Below are 16,695 nucleotides of genomic sequence, written 5' to 3'. Positions count from 1 at the left end.
GACTTTGTATGGGTCAAAAGGAAGGAAGGCAGAATTGTATAGAAGTAGTCCTTGACTTACGACCACAATTGGGATCAGCATTTATGTTGCTAAATAAGGCAGTTGTTAATTGAGCCACCCCAACGTTACAACCTTTGTCGTTAAGTGAATCACACGGTGATTAAGTGAATCTAACTTTTTTTTTTTTAACTTGATCCTTTGGCGCCAATCTTGTAGCTTAGAGCAGGGATCCCCGACCGCCGGTACCAGGCCGCGGCATGCCAGCAACCAGTCTGCACAAACAAGCAAAGCCCCATCCGTGGGATACAGGCAGCACACAAAACCACACACTCTCCAGTCTGTGGAAAAACTTTTCTTCACGGAACCGGTCCCTGGTGCCCAAAAGGTTGGGGGCCTCTGGCTTAGAGGTCCCCAACCTTTTGGGCACCAGGGACTGGTTGCATGGAGGGAGGTTTTTCCGCCGACCAGAGGGTGTGTGTGGTTTTGTGTGTCTGCCTACATCCTGCAGATGGGGCTTTGCTTGTTTGTGCATGCCTGGTTGCTGGCATGCCGCGGCCCGCTACCGGTCCACAGACCGGGGGTTGGGGACCCCTGGCTTAAAACTCACATTAATACAGAAAAATGAGGGGGAAGAGCAGACAGGGGGGAGAGCAAACAGGGAGTCCTGGACTTACAACCATTCCTTTAGCAATCATTTGAATTTTTAACGACACTGGAAAAAAGTGACTCACAATTACAACAGTCACAACAACGTCAGAGAATTGGAGAAGTTGCTGAGCAGCCAATGTGAGTAGAATTTGGGCTAAGCCAGTGGTTCTCAACCTGTGGGTCGGGACCCCATTTGGGGTCGAACGACCATTTCACGGGGGTCGCCGAACAATGCAGTCCACCATTTTTCCTCCCTTTTCCTTAGCTGTGCTACTCCCTTTTGTTCTATTGGCTTTTGAAAGCCAATAGAACAGACTCTCTTGAATAGAGTCTAATTCTATTGGCTTTCAAAAGCCAATGGGAATTGTCCAGGCTGTCTCTGCCCTGCTGAGCCCGCCAAAAGTCCCATTCTGCAAACGGTGCTGCACCAGTTGAGTAGTCCTCGACTCACGACCGGTTGAGTAGTCCTCGACTTACGACCGGTTGGGGGTCATGGCATTAAAAAGGTTGAGAACCACTGGGCTAAGGCGTAGGAGAAATTCACCTGCAGCCAGGCCGTTAGAACTGAGCCTGCTTTCTTTTTGGGGAACGTTTGCAAAGTGATGCCCTGCCACTGTTTTGCATCAGGAAAGAAAAGATACTGGGATCCGGAGCTGCCTTACATTTTCACCAACTGTACATGCAAAGGCAAACAAAAAACATTTGTTAGAAGGGATTATGAGGGCTGTCAGGCTCTAAGGCTCCACAGAGACGCCAACCATTGATCAGAGGAGCCTTTGAAAACTTGCCTACCGGAATAATCTCAGCAATGATTTTTTTTTTTAAATTAAAACATTTTTTTCTGCCTGTCTTTTGCGGCGTTAAAACCCTCCCTAGTTAGGTTACCCTGAGCGACTCTCTGCACTTGACCTTATTCCCTGCAAACAGTCAAGTCCAAGTTTTAGTAGCAATCACAGGTGGCACGCAGAGCCCCCTCTGTGGGCACGCGCGCCGTCTCCCCAGTCCTAGGCCGTCAGCTAGGTTTTATAAAACCTTTTCGCTTTAGGCCTTCGCCGCCATGTGCAAAAAAAAAGTTTCAATCAATCAATCAATTTCAACTTCTCTGGGAAAAAAAAGATCTCGCAAAGTTGGAATTAATTGATTGAACTTTTAATATCACCCAGTCTGCCGTTACCACCGCAGCCATGCCCACCAATGGGCCACATCCACCCAATGGGCCATGCCCACCCGGCACCCGACCATACATAAGTGGGTTTTGGGTTGCAGTTTGGGCACTTGGTCTCTAAAAGGTTCGTCATCACTGCCCTATTTCATTTCAGACAAGTGGCTGTCCAGTCTCTTCTTAAAAACCTTGAGTGATGAAGCACCCACAACTTCTGGTGGCCAGCTGTTCCACTGGTTAATTGTCCTCACTGTTATGAAGTTTCTCCTCAATTCCAGGTTGCTTCTTTTCTTGATTAGTTTCCATCCGTTGCTTCTTGTCCTGCCTTCAGCCGCTTTGGAGAATAAATTGACCCCCTCTTCTTTGTGGCAGCCTCTCCAATACTGGAATACTGCTATCATGTCTCCCCCCCCCAAGTCCTTCTTTTCTCTGGACTGGCCATTCCCGAATCCTGAAACCATTCTTCATATGTTTTAGTCTCCAGGCCTTTAATCATTTTAGTTGCTCTTTACACTTCTTCCAAACTGTTTTTGAAAGCCTCCAGTCATGGAGCAGCCACAACTTCTGAAGGCAAGTTATTCCATTGGTTGATTGCTCTCTCCCTAGTTCTAGGGCCTAGGCTGTTTCTCTCCTTGGTTAGTTTCCATTCAATGTTTCTTGTCTTGCCTTTAGGTGCTTTGGAAAATAGTTTGACCCCCTCATCTTTATGGCAGCCCCTCAAATATTGGAAGACTGCTATCATGTCACCCCTAGTCCTTCTCTTCATTAAACTAGACCAGTGGTTCTCAATCTTTTTAATGCCGCGACCCCCCAACCGGTCGTAAGTCGAGGACTAACCAACTGGTCGTAAGTCGAGGACTAACCAACCGGTCGTAAGTCGAGGACTATCCAACCAGTCGTAAGTCGAGGACTTTCCCTGCCTGGGAGCGCCACGCATGCATGGTGCCGCCCCCTGCGCCGGCCGAGGCGTAGCTGGCAAGCGGCAGAGACGGCGCAGGCCGACCACCGGCTGGGCCATCAGCTGGCCCAGCCCAAGGGAGGTAAGGCACCCGCTGAGCCCCATGCGTGCCAGCAACCCTCCCTGCGCCCGCCGGCCTCCCACCTCCCACCCCTGGCCCTCTTTTATTTACATTTTTAGTAATTGCTCAGCAGGGAGGGGTGGAAGCTTCCAGACAGTTCGCCTTCGCTGCAGACAACTTGCAGCACCGTTTGCAGAATGGGACTTTTGGCGGGCTCAGCAGGGCAGAGACAGCCTGGACAATTCCTATTAGCTTTTGAAAGCCAATAGAATTAGACTCTATTCAAGAGAATCTATTCTATTGGCTTTCAAAAGCCAATAGAATAAAAGGGAGTAGCACAGCTAAGGAAAAGGGGGGAAAAAATGGCGGGCTGCGTTGTTTGGCGACCCCCGTGAAATGGTCGTTCGACCCCAAATGGGGTCCCGACCCACAGGTTGAGAACCTCTGAGCTAGACGTACCCAATTCCTGCAACCATTCTTCGTGTGTTTTAGCCTCCAGCACCCTAATCATCGTTGTTGCCCTTCTCTGCACTCTTTCCAGAGTCTCAATACCATTTTTATATTGTGGTGACCAGAATTGGATGCAGTATTCCAAGTATGGTCTTACTAAGGCTTTGTAAATCGCTACTGGAACTTCACATGATCTTGATTATATTCTTCCACTAAAGCAGTCTATACCTTTTTGGCTTTTTTGGCTGCTGCGGGCTGCACACTCCTGGCCTTCTGGAAAGGTGTGAAAACATGGCTTTGTAACCTCACGTGGGGAAGTCAAGAGAAGCAAGCAGCTATGGGGCTGGTTAGTATCCTGGAAGCCTTTGCCTTTCAATTGAGTTTTAACAATGTTTTAATTCCTTCTTCGTGTCAGAAGCGCCTACAAGCTACATCTAGCATTGTCTGTGGAGATTCTCAGCCATGCAGGTCATGGGTGTCCCAAGATGCTTTTTTCAGGAGGCACCTGGACTTTCTTGTTTTTCTTTGAAGACGTTTCACTTCTCATCCAAGAAGCTTCTCCAGCCATCATCCAGTCAGAGCTGAAGAAGCTTCTCGGATGAGAACTGAAACGTCTTCAAAGAAAAACAAGAAAGTGCAGGTGCGTCTTGAAAAAAGCACTTTTGTAACATCTGGCATTCAACATAGTGAATAAAACAGATATTAAAAAGTCACAGAAATACAGCGTGTATAAAAATAGGTAGAATAAATAGGATTTAAAACTAAATGACATTTGTGGCCACATCAACATCATTTTCTCTTGCCACCATGAAGTCTTCTTCCACACATGTTGAAAGACATTGTATGTATCCTAGTATGTGTGAGCTGGGTTGTTCTCCACCTTCTTCTACATGAGTGTTTCTCATCCTTGACAATTTTAAGACATGTGGACTTCAAATGCTGGCTGTGGAATTCTGGGAGTTGAAGTCCACATGCCTTAAAATTGTCAAGGTTGAGAAACACTGTTCTACATCTTCTGTATCTTCTATAGGGAAGCCCCAGTGTTTTAATCATCCTTGCTTCTTTTTTTAAATTTTTAACTTCTATTACTATTTTTATCTTTTAACATTTTAGTTTTGGTCACCACGAGGTAAAAAAAGATGTTGAGACTCTAGAAAGGGTGCAGAGAAGAGCAACAAAGATGATTAGAGGACAGGAGGCTAAAACATACAAAGAATGGTTGCTGGAGTTGGGTATGTCTAGTTTAATGAAGAGAAGGACCAGGGTGACATAATAGCAGCGCTCCAATATCTCAGGGGCTGCCCCAAAGAAGAGGGAGTCAAGCTATTCTCCAAAGCGCCTGAAGGCAGGACAAGAAGCAACGGATGGAAACTAATCAAGGAGAGAAGCAACCTAGAACTAAGGCGAAACTTCCTGACAGTGGGAACAATTAACCAGTGGAACAACCTGCCTCCAGAAGCGGTGAATGATCCAACACTGGAAGTTTTTAAGAAGAGACTGGACAGCCATTTGTCCGAAATGGTGTAGGGTTCCTGCCTGAGCAGGGGGTTGGACTCGATGACCTCCAAGATCCCTTCCAACTTTATTATTATTGTTGTTGTTGTTATTATTATTATGGATCATCGCACAGTCAGCCAGATGTTCAGACTGGATTTGGCATTTTTGTCTACCTATCGAGTCCTTACCAAGGTGGATGTGGATGTTTGATGCTATTACAGATATCGTCGCAGGATGGAAGCAGTTCCTAGTAAGGCCGCCTTTTGCAATTGACTCATGGCGAATTTGTCAATGCCAATGGTGTTCAAGTGGTGCTCCAGTTGTTTTGGGATTGCACCCAAGGAGCCTATGACTATTGGTACTACCCTTGCTTGCTTTTGCCACAGTCTTTCTATTTCTATTTGTAGGTCTTTGTATTTTGTTATCTTCTCCAGTTCTTTCTCGTCTATTCTGCTGTCTCCAGCCACTGCCACGTCCAACACCCAGACTTTTTTGTCTTTCTTATCGACAATTGTTATTATTATTATTATTGCTGCTGCTGCTGCTTCTATTACTATTACTATTATTAGTGTTCAGTGCCTAGAGTCCCTCTGTGAAGAAGATGGATGGTTCCAAGATGTGATAAATAAGAGTTGCCTTGATTTTTACTTGCCTAGGATTGGTTCCTCCAGGAAATGTGGGTCTCCCGAGAAACACGTTTTTCCGTTGCATTTAATTAACACCATTTCCTCGTGTGCAGGAGTTGCACTTTGGTGATGTATCTGAAGTCTGAACAGCAGGCCCGCTCTTTTTATTAATAACTTGACGTTCTGTCACTTTTCAAAAGGAGGACATGTGCCTCACATGTCAGCTCTGCCAGCACCCCACCCAGTTGTGGTAGAAATATATTAAACAACTGGCAATTTACTGCTCTTGATGATTCCCCCAGTTTTGATTTTGTTATTTCTCTTATGATTGGATACAAGTTTTTCTTTTTCTTTTCTTTCGGTTAATCCTTTCCATTTCTCTCCCTCCCCATATGAAAGCGATTTTCCATGGTTGGAAAATATTTGTTTGCACAGTAAGAGGAATAGTATTCCTTTTGTTTTTGTTTGCGACGGATTCAAAGTGGTATGCTCCCAGACAACAAAGCCTGTCATCGGGAATTAAGACAAGGATTTGAATTTGTCCTTGAAGTCTTTTCCTCTGCCTTCCTAAAAAGACCGGTTCCAGATGTCACGGAGACAAAAGGCACCTCTTCATTTTGCACGCTTCCACCCCCTCCCTCCGCCGTGCATTAAGGGGGCTCTCGCGCCGCAGGTGAGGCTGGGCTCCCCGGTCCGTGTGCTACAGGTGCAAGGCTGTTACTCTTCTTAAGAGGCTGGCCTGTAGCTGTTTACCTCTAACAAAAGATGGTTCCCTTCAGAATCAAGACAGCGGTCCCCAACCTTTTGGGCACCAAGGACCGGTTTCGTGGAAGACAATATTTCCACAGACCGAGTGGGGTGATAGGAGGAGCATCTAACCTAGAGCAGTGGTGGCGAACCTATGGCACAGGTGCCAGAGGCGGCACTCAGAGCTCTCTCTGTGGGCACACGTGCCGTTGCCCCAGCCTTGCCTCCGCCCGCGACCCCCTCACCAGCAGCCTCCCTGGAGGAGAGTCGCCCCGGAGTGTGGCCCATGCAGAGCAGCGCAGCCAAGGACATGGCAGCCAGGCAGCGTAGACAAGACTCTGCCCTCACACCCCAATGCCCACAGTTGATGCTGCGGGGCGTGGGCAGAGGGCGCGGTCGCCGTGGCGCTGCTGGGCTGCCTGGGCGATCTGCGGTGGGCCCTGGAGGCGGTGAGTGGCCCTGCGGGTAGGCGGGGTGGGGTGGAGCGAGGGCGGGGCAGGGGATGGGGCAGGAAGTGGGGCAGGGGCGGACCCAGTTTTTGGGCACTTGGTCTCTAAAAGATTCGCCATCACTGACCTAGAGTATAGAACAGGGGTCTTCAAACATGGCCCTTTTATGACTCGTGGACTTCAACTCCCAGAATTCCTCAGCCAGGCACACGTGCCTGGCTGAGGAATTCTGGGAGTTGAAGTCCACGAGTCATAAAAGGGCCACATTTGAAGACCCCTGATCTATACTCTGGTCTAGACCCGGTGCATGTCAATTTCACTTGGCCGCCGCTTACCTCCATCTGTGGGGCCCGCTTCCTAACAGCCCATGGACTGGGATCGGTGCACGGCCCAGGGGTTGGGGACCCCTGTTTTAAGATACAGGTAGTCTCGACTTAACGACCACAATTGAGCCCAAAATTCATGTTGCTAAGCGAGACATTTGTTAAATGAGTTTTGCCCTATTTTACGACTTTTCTTGCCGCAGGTGTTAGGCGAATCGTTGCTGTTGTTAAGCGAGTCACCTGGTTGTTAAGTGAATCTGGCTTCCCCATTGACTTTGCTCGGCAGACGGTCGCCAAAGGGGACCATGCGATCCTGGGGTGCTGCAACTGTCATAACGATGAGTCAGTTGCCAAGCGTCTGAATTTTGACTGAGTGACCCTGGGGATGCTGCAACAGTCATAAGTGTGAAAAATGAATAGAATAGAATAGAGCTGGAAGGGATCTTGGAGGTCTTCTAGTCCAGCCCTCTGCTCAAGCAGGAGAACCTATATCAGTGGTGGCGAACCTATGGCACGGGTGCCAGAGTCGGCACTTGGAGCCCTCTTTGTGGGCACACGTGCCATTGCCTCAGCCTTGCCTCCCCCGTGACCCCCTCCTCTCCAGCAGCCCCCCTGAAGGAGACTTGCCAAGGACGAGCAGCCAAGGACATGGCAGCCAGGCAGCATAGACAAGACTCTGCCCTCACACCCCATCTTGCAGTTGATGCTGTAGGGCGCGGGCAGAGGGTGTGGCCATCATAGCGCTGCTGGGCTGTCTGGGCGATCGGTGGACCCTGGAGGCGGTGAGTGGTCCTGTGGGCAGGTGGGGCGGGAGATGGGGGGCAGAGCGGGGGCGGGCAGGGGGGTGGAGCGGGGGCGGGCCCAGTTTTTGGGCACTCAGTCTCTAAAAGGTTCGCCATCACTGACCTACACCATCTCGGACAAGTGACTGTTCAGTCTCTTCTTAAAAATCTCCAGTGATGGAGTGCCCACAACTTCTGGTGGCAAGCTGTTCCACTGGTTAATTGTTCTCACTGTCAGGAAGTTTCTCCTTAATTCCAGGTTGCGTCTCTCCTTGATTAGTTTCCATCCTTTGCTTCTTGTCCTGCCTTTAGGCGCTTTGGAGAACAGCTTGACTCCCTCTTCTTTGGGGCAGCCCCTGAGATACTGGAATGCTGCTATCACGTCACCCCTATTTCTTCTTTTCTTTAGACTTTAGAGACTTTGTTGTTGTTGTTAGTTGCGAAGTCGTGTCCGACCCATCGCGACCCCATGGACAATGTTCCTCCAGGCCTTCCTGTCCTCTACCATCTTCTGGAGTCCATTTAAACTCACGCCTACTGCTTCAGTGACTCCATCCAGCCATCTCATTCTCTGTCGTCCCCTTCTTCTATTGCCCTCAATCTTTCCCAGCATCAGGCTCTTCTCCAGTGAGTCCTTCCTTCTCATTAGGTGGCCAAAGTACTTGAGTTTCAACTTCAGGATTTGGCCTTCTAAAGAGCAGTCAGGGTTGATCTCTTCTAGGACTGACTGGTTGGATCGCCTTGCAGTCCAGGGGACTGGCAGGAGTCTTCTCCAGCACCAGAGTTCAAAGGCCTCCATTCTTTAAATGCTCCTAAGTCACTTTTTTTGCAGTGCTTTGGTAACTCTGAACGGTCACTAAACAAACTGCTGTAAGTCGAGGGCTACCCGCACTCCTGCTATGTGTTCCTCCATTTATTTTAATCTCATGCTCTTTGCCTGGCCTTCAAACTGGCTGATTGGGATTTTTGAGAACAGCGGGAGGAGCTGTTGATAGCCCTGTGCAAATCTGCATCCCTCTCAGTTGCTTATGTTTCTTGGAACGAGTTGCAGCTTTCATTCGTTCTGTTCTAGTCATGAGATACATCTCCCCCCCCCCAAAAAAAACCCCTCAATTATGTCAATGAAATCATATTTGCTTTCCTGGATGAAACATAGACGCTCGACTTATTTATTTTCTATGCCCTGAGTCTCAGTATATTAGACAATGAAACGTAAGAACTTGGCGAGCCGGTGTTTGTCCTGAGCCTTTACGGAGCGGTTTAATAGCCTCTGTTAAAGCAACATTCCATAAACTTGACAGATCATAACTGCAGAGTTCCTGTCACCACGCTAGAATGTTTTTGTTTTTCTTTGACTCCTTTATAGGCTTTCGGGAGAGCTAAGTACACAGTTGACTTGGATGAAAAAGTGCCTAGGCGCTCCTCTCTGACAAACTCATATTATCTTTCCTTGGAACGTGGGCGACTTAATACACTTTCCACAGTAAATAATCTCTCAGTCACCCATAACAGGCAATCGGAAGCTCCCGGGAGGCATCGCTTACAGTCAGGAACTGTTTTTGGAGGACTGGGGTACCACTTATAACAGTGCCAGATTTCGATGTGCTAGATGTAGGAGGAGGACAGGCAGAGCCTGGGGGTGGAGACAAGAGAGGAACCAGCCTGGAATCATTACGTTCCCACAAGCGGTCTAAATCCAATATTAGAATATACAATAACAGAGTTGGAAGGGACGGTGGAGGTCTTCTAATCAAGCCCCCTGCTCAGGCAGGAAACCCTATCCCAGTGATGGCGAACCTTTGAGAGACCGAGTGCCCAAAAACTGGCCCCACCCCACTCCACCCCCTGCCCTGCCCTGCCCCCACCCCACCTGCCCACAGGGCCACTCACCACCTCCAGGGCCCATTGCAGATTGCCCAGGCAGTCCAGCAGCGCCATGGCGGCCACACCCTCTGCTCACACCCTGCAGCATCAACTGTGCGCGTTGGGGCGTGAGGGCAGAGTCTTTGTCTACGCTGCCTGGCTGCCATGTCCTTGGCTGCACTGCTCCGGGTGGGCCATGCTCAGGGGCAACTCTCCTCCAGGGGGGCTGCTGGTGGGAGGGGGGCGTGGGGGGAGGGGAGGCTGGGGCAACGGCATGTGTGCCCACAAAGAGGGCTCTGAGTGCCGCCTCTGGCACACATGCCATAGATTTGCCACCACTGTGCTAGATGTAGGAGAAGGACAGGCAGAGCCTGGGGGTGGAGACAAGAGAGGAATCAGCCTAGAATCATTATGTTCCCACAAGCAGTCTAAATCCAACATTAGAATATAGAATAACAGAGTTGGAAGGGACCGTGGAGGTCTTCTAGTCCAACCCCCTGCTTAGGCAGGAAACCCTATACCATTTCAGACAAATGGTTGTCCAGTCTCTTCTTAAAAACTTCCAGTGTTGGAGCATTTACAACTTCTGGAGGCAGGTTGTTCCACTGGTTAATTGTTCTAACTATCAGGAAGTTTCTCCTTAGTTCTAGGTTGCTTCTGTCTTTCATTAGTTTCCATCCGTTGCTTCTTGTTCGGCCTTCAGGTGCTTTGCAGAATAGCTTGACACCCCCCCCCCCCACTTCTTTGTGGCAACCCCTGAGATATTGGAACACTGGTATCATGTCACTCCTAGTCCTAATCCTTCTTGAATTCTGTTAACTTTTATCTAGCACCAATTTAGTGTTGACCATTATTGACTACATTCTTGTTTATAACATGAGCTTGATTGGAATTTACAGGCCTGATACTTTATGCCTGACATTACAATCCTTTTGAGCACATAGCTCTCACCTTCCTTCCTTCCTTCCTTCCTTCCTTCCTTCCTTCCTTCCTTCCTTCCTTCCTTCCTTCCTTCCTTCCTTCCTTCCTTCTTTCCTCCTTTTTTTCTTTTCCTCCCTTTTTCCCTCCCTTCTTTTCCTTCCTTCCTTCCTTCCTTCCTTCCTTCCTTCCTTCCTTCCTTCCTTCCTTCCTTCCTTCCTCCTTTTTTTCTTTTCCTCCCTTTTTCCCTCCCTTCTTTTCCTTCCTTCCTTCCTTCCTTCCTTCCTTCCTTCCTTCCTTCCTTCCTTCCTTCCTTCCTTGTTCTTTGACAAATTCCTGTTAGTTCTCCGTGTTCATACGTTCAGCACTGGGATTGTTTCTTGCTCTTTTTTATTTTTGGAAATTCTAATATAATTTTTAGTGGCCTGTTGTTTTACGTTGTACACATTTATATTGTAATCCTGAGGTCTATTCAGTTGCAGGTAGAACTGTAAATAATGACATCTCTTTATCAAAACTTATGCATATTATACATCAGTCTGATAATTTATTAGGTTATTTTAATTCACTGAATAAGTCCCATATTTTTCTTTAAGTTCTGAAGGTTCTGTGGAAAGTTCCAATGATTAGAAGTTTAATTGTTTGGAAGTTTGGAAATACTTACTCCAAGGAAACATTCTTCCTTTGTGGTTCTAAATGCATTATTATTATTATTATTATTTTTACAAAATCTGAGATGAAAATTGATGTAAACAGGTGATTTAAAAATTCCATAGAATTTATGGGGAAAATTCAAATGTAGTAAAAAATAACTGCTTCAAGAATATATTAATATATTAAATTAGAAATATTCCTCTGTTAATACTTTTAACATTTTCTAGCAGATTGATACGATATTAGGAATTTTTAATTGAAAGAAAATTATTAGATTTCCTTCATCCAGTCTGTAGTTAACATATGATTGGAGTGTTAGTATTTTTTATTTTTGGCTTTATCGTTCATAAAATATTTGGATTTTGCTTCATTATGGAATTACAGATGAAATAACAAAAGACAGTATAAAGTAATGTTCGAATAATGATAGGATTTTGCGTTTATTTTAGTACAGCTCTGTTATATTTCCTGCTTTAAACATTTGGAAGATGTTTTAACAGAAGTATAATTTTGACCCTCGTGGTTTTTATTCAGATCCTTACACTCCTACTTTAGGCTGAGCGTGCAGAAACATTTATTTATCTTACTTTTATGATGGTTTATTGGGCAAGTTAAGTGGCTTACAAATACAATAAAATATATAGCTCAGTCCAATTAATAAAATCATACACAATCCATCCATAAAACTCTGGTAATAGATGAGTAATTTTGATAATAAAACTGGTGAGTATATCTTTTTTTTTTTTTACATTTTTATTTTTAACCAACAAGACAAAACAGAACAAAGCAAAACATAACACACATACACACAGAATATATACTCCTCCTTTTTTTACAGCAATTACGTAACGGTAATCTAATATTTACATTTCCTCCTTATTCTTCTTTAGAATATTTGTCCTTATAGCCCCATTATTTCTTATTTACATTTTTCTTCCTTCATGTTCTACTTCTTACTAAGAATAATTCATATTATTATTATTATACATTATTATACACATATTTTCACTTTTGACCTTTCCATATTTATTCTCCTCTATTATTTCTAGTCTCCAACCAGACATACACCTTGTTCCATACTATATAATACTCTGTGTCTTCCTTTTCTTTTATCTCTTTTGTTAATTTGTCCATCTCAGCACAGTCCAGGATTTTTCTTATTACTTCTTCCTCTGATGGTATATTCTCATTTTTCCAGCACTGTGCATATGCTATTCTGGCCGCCGTTATTATATGTAAAATTAAGTACCATATTTCTTTACTATATTTTCTATTTAAAATACCCAGCAAAAAGATCACTGGTTTCCAGTCTACAGGTTGGTCTATTATTTCTTGGATCCATTTTCTTATTGTAGACCAGTATTTTTTTGCAACTGGGCATGTCCACCATAGATGAGAGTATATCTTTTTTTCATTTGGAAGTTATGTACCATTTATTCTAGATCAGTTTATTTCCAATCAATTTTTCAAGCCATTTGGAGGAGAAATTTGGATTGCTTAGGATTGCAAAAAAGATAATATATTAAATTAAAGCTTCATTAAGTACTGTAAATGTCTATGGATATTCTCAATCATTCAGGTCACGTTGGTCCCAAAGGTGATTTTTCAAAAGGCAGCTGGACTTCCTTTGTTTTTTCCTTGAAAACATTTTGCTTCTCATCCAAGAAGCTTCTTCAGTTCTGAAGAAGCAGAGATCTGACGAAGCTCCTTGGATGATAATCGAAACATCTTCAAGGAAAAAAAAACAAAGAAAGTCCAGTTACCTTTTGAAAAAGCACCTTTGGGTTGATTTGGCGATGTAGCCTGGAGGCATTAGGAGCATCTAAAACACCTGAATTATTACCCGTTATTGGAACATGCTTGTGTCATTATGCAGGTTTTAAATAAAATAATAAATAAAAGTTAGGGCTACATGATTAATAATAATAATAATAATAATAATAATAATAATAAAGTTGGAAGGGACTTTGGAGGTCATCTAGTCCAACCCCCTGCTCAGGCAGGAAACCCTATACCATTTCAGACAAATGGCTGTCCAGTCTCTTCTTAAAAACTTCCAGTGTTGGAGCATTCACCGCTTCTGGAGGCAAGGAGTTCCAATGGTTAATTGTTCTAACTGTCAGGAAGTTTCTCCTAAATTCTAGGTTGCTTCTCTCCTTGATGAGTTTCCATCCGTTGCTTCTTGTCCTGCCTTCAGGTGCTTTGGAGAATAGCTTGACTCCCTCTTCTTTGGGGCAGCCCTTGAGATATTGGAACACTGCTATCATGTTTCCCCTCGTCCTTCTCTTCATTGAACTAGACATACCCAATTCCAGCAACCGTTCCTCGTATGTTTTAGCCTCTGGTCCCCTAATCATCTTTGTTGCTCTTCTCTGTACTCTTTCTAGAGTCTCAGCATCTTTTTTACATCGAGGTGACCAAAACTGGATGCAGTATTGCAAGTGTGGCCTTACCAAGGCCTTGTAAAGTGGTATTAATCTTCCTAGTATCTAAAAGAGCTTTGGCTCAGACTAATATTAGAAATATTTTCTTTTTTTTTGTACAGATCTGTTCATTTTTTTCACTGTCTGTGCAAGAATTTCTTTTCATTCTGAATAAGCGATGTTAAAAGCCTGAAAATAATTAAAATGCCTTTTGATAAATGTGAGTAAAAGCATTGTCTTATCTAAGGTATGTATGTATGATGATGATGATGATGTATCTCTTTTGTTGAGCAGATTAGTGGCGAAGCTCAAGAACTTTACTCTATCAGACACGGTCCTGTCCGAGCAGCCCGGGTCCTGCCATCCCCACAGATCAGTAAGTACAGAACCCTGTATATCCATTTTCTTCCTTTCTTTCTGCTTCCTGGATCCAAGAAGGAACTCGATTGTTCATACAGTTGCTAAACTAATTTGAGAGCAAGGCTCTTCTTTTTAATTTCACAGAATCCTCTGAACATAATAAAATGCATTACTCTGCCCAATTCACTTGTAGAATCCGGGTGAATAGGATATTTATCTGAACAAAGTTGGAAGGGGAAAAAAAAAAAGATGGGTGGGAGCTGCGGTTGATTGCACCTGCACCCTCTTTTGTGATATGAAGGTTGTTTTTTTTTACAACCGTCACTCTCCCACCAAATAACCAACGTTTCAACCGATACATTATATAAGCAAGCAAGCAATATTCTAGTTAGAATGTAGAATGTATTATACAATACAATACCATAATTTGGTTTAATTTGATCGCCAGGAAAGTGCTTTAAGTTCAAAGTGGATTCCAATGTGAGCCTAAAACCAGCGTTCCTGATTTTATCTTAAAATGTGTAAGGCCAAAACAGGGACCAAAGGTGGAAAATTATGGACACCATGCATAAATTAATCTAGTCTTGTCTTTTATAAGTCCCCTGGATTATTTGGAAGAATACAGAATTGGGAGCTTAATAACTGTTTAGTCCTGGATTTTGCAATGCTTGGGTGTGTGTGTGTGTGTGAAAGAGAGAGACAGAGACAGAGAGAGAAAGAGAGAGAGGCAGATAGATGTCTATGGAGATTCTCAGTCATCCAAGTCATAGTTATCCCAAAGATGCTTTTTCATAAGGCAACTGGACGTTCTTGTTCTTGTTAATAAGAAAGTCCAGTTGCCTTGTGAAAAAGCATCTTTGGGAGAGGCAGATAGGCTTCTGGGAGCTGATGTCCATCACTCAGCCCAGCCTTGGTGAATGAAAGCTTCAACAACATAACCTTTTTTAATCAGTTAGAGCAGGGGTCTTCCAACTTGGCCCTTTTATGATTTGTGGACTTCAACTCCCAGAATTCCTCAGCCAGCTTTTCTGGCTGAGGAATTCTGGGAGTTGAAGTCCACAGGTCATAAAAGGGCCAAGTTGGAAGATCCCTGATTTAGAGAAAGTCCAGTTTCAGCTGGCTCAGGAATTCTGGGAGTTGAAGTCCACGAGTCATAAAAGGGCCAAGGTTCCCTCCCCCTGGCCTAGATCAGTAGTAGGCAACCTTGGTTCTTTTATGACTCGTGGACTTCAACTCCCAGAATTCCTGAGCCATGCATGGAGAGGTTTCCATGCTGAGCCATGCTGGCTCAGGAATTCTGGGAGTTGAAGTCCACAAGTCATAAAAGAGCCAAGGTTTGCCTACCCTTATATTAGACCAGACTGGCTCTCATCTTGTTCTGTTACCAGACTAAAATTATTTGAGTTACAGGATAGCTTTAAAATATACATTCTCCTCAAAACAGCTTTTGCTACCCTGGTGTTCCAACTCTTCAGCTGAATGGCAAGACGTTGTAGCGTTCATCTGAACTTGCCTAACAGAGACACCCTTGCAGTGGCCTTTTCGGTTAGCGGTGTGAACTGAAACCTCTCTTGTGACTCTGAATTTAATTCCAGGTTATGCAGAATTTTGCATCGCTCAACATCTGCGACTTCCTTCTTTTTTTTCTTTTTGAAAAGAAGGCAGCCCTCAAGGGCTGATTTAGCATGTTTCTGTGTTAAATAAAGGAATAATAATTATTTAGGTTGATCTGTAAAGGAAGGCAGATGTTCGAAACGCCTGCATGTGGTCAGGCATCTTGGGTGGCTGTGTGTTTTTCCATCCTCTTAATACAAAAGTAATTCTTCAGCAGATGTATTACCCAAACTTAGCTTGGTAGGTGACCTGGTGTCAGTAGCTTTTAGCAGTCTTAAGATGGATCTAGGCGGATCTTGGCTTATTAAATGCTACTATTTAAAGTGATGTATTTCTGGTTAGCTGGGCTAAAATGGAAGCTGTCCTATGTGGACCTTCAAAAGAAATTACAGGGCCTAATTTTCATGATTTAAACCATTTTAGAGCTATATATTAAAGCGGGTGAAAGTTCTAATGAAATCCATATTCAGAACACCACTGGCCTTCTTTACGGTTTGACTTTTTATTTATTGCTAAATATATAATCGGCTGTACCCCTTAGAATGTTTTGTTTTTCTGCTTACCGACTTTAGGACTGAATATGGAAACTTTTTGTTAACGTTAACAATTTATGGCCTCGGGCAGAAGCGGTTCTCTGCTTAAAAGTGAAAAGGGGGTTGGATTGTTCCTCCAGTGGATTTGGAAGGAAGCCATTTAGTTTTGTTTGGTAATAGATTTAGCACAAAGGCAAGCAATGCGTCACATGAAGGATAATTTAGTGCGGGAAGACGTGGTCATTGCCCGTTGTGTTTCAGCTGCCTTGGGTTTTCTCTCTTAAGAGGAGCCAGCTTTGATGTGGAGAGGCTTCAGTGTGCGGTTGCTGAAAATCAGGGCTTTCCTATATAGGGGTAATCCTCGACTTATAACCACAATCGAGCCCAAAAGTTCTATTGCTAAGCAAGGCAGTGGTTAAGTGAGTTTTGTCCCATTTTGTGAATTTTCTTGCCACAGTTTGTTAAGTGAATCACTGCAGCTGTTACGTTAGACACAGACAGACAGACAGACTGATAGATGTAGGTAGGTAGGTAGGTAGGTAGGTAGGTAGGTAGGTAGGTAGATAGATAGATAGATAGATAGATAGATAGATAGATAGATAGATAGATAGATAGATAATAAATAGA

The 16,695-nt window shown here is 44.4% G+C and overlaps 1 protein-coding gene across 1 annotated transcript in view; it reads left to right on the top strand.

Annotated features, from left to right (window-relative positions):
• Positions 1-16,695, top strand: part of LOC120317738 (breast carcinoma-amplified sequence 3-like) — a gene marked incomplete at its 3' end in the record, with an annotated part of 43,876 nt that overhangs the window by 24,283 nt on the left and 2,898 nt on the right. The window contains exon 6 of the mRNA XM_039364576.1: positions 13,856-13,937. Coding sequence (XP_039220510.1) covers positions 13,856-13,937 — 82 coding nt within the window. The remainder of the gene's footprint in view (positions 1-13,855; positions 13,938-16,695) is intronic.

Source organism: Crotalus tigris, unplaced genomic scaffold (genome assembly GCF_016545835.1).
Source record: "Crotalus tigris isolate CLP2741 ecotype Arizona unplaced genomic scaffold, ASM1654583v1 scf7180000019808.60358, whole genome shotgun sequence".
Lineage (NCBI taxonomy): Eukaryota > Metazoa > Chordata > Lepidosauria > Squamata > Viperidae > Crotalus > Crotalus tigris.
This window is presented reverse-complemented; position numbering and strand designations above follow the sequence as displayed.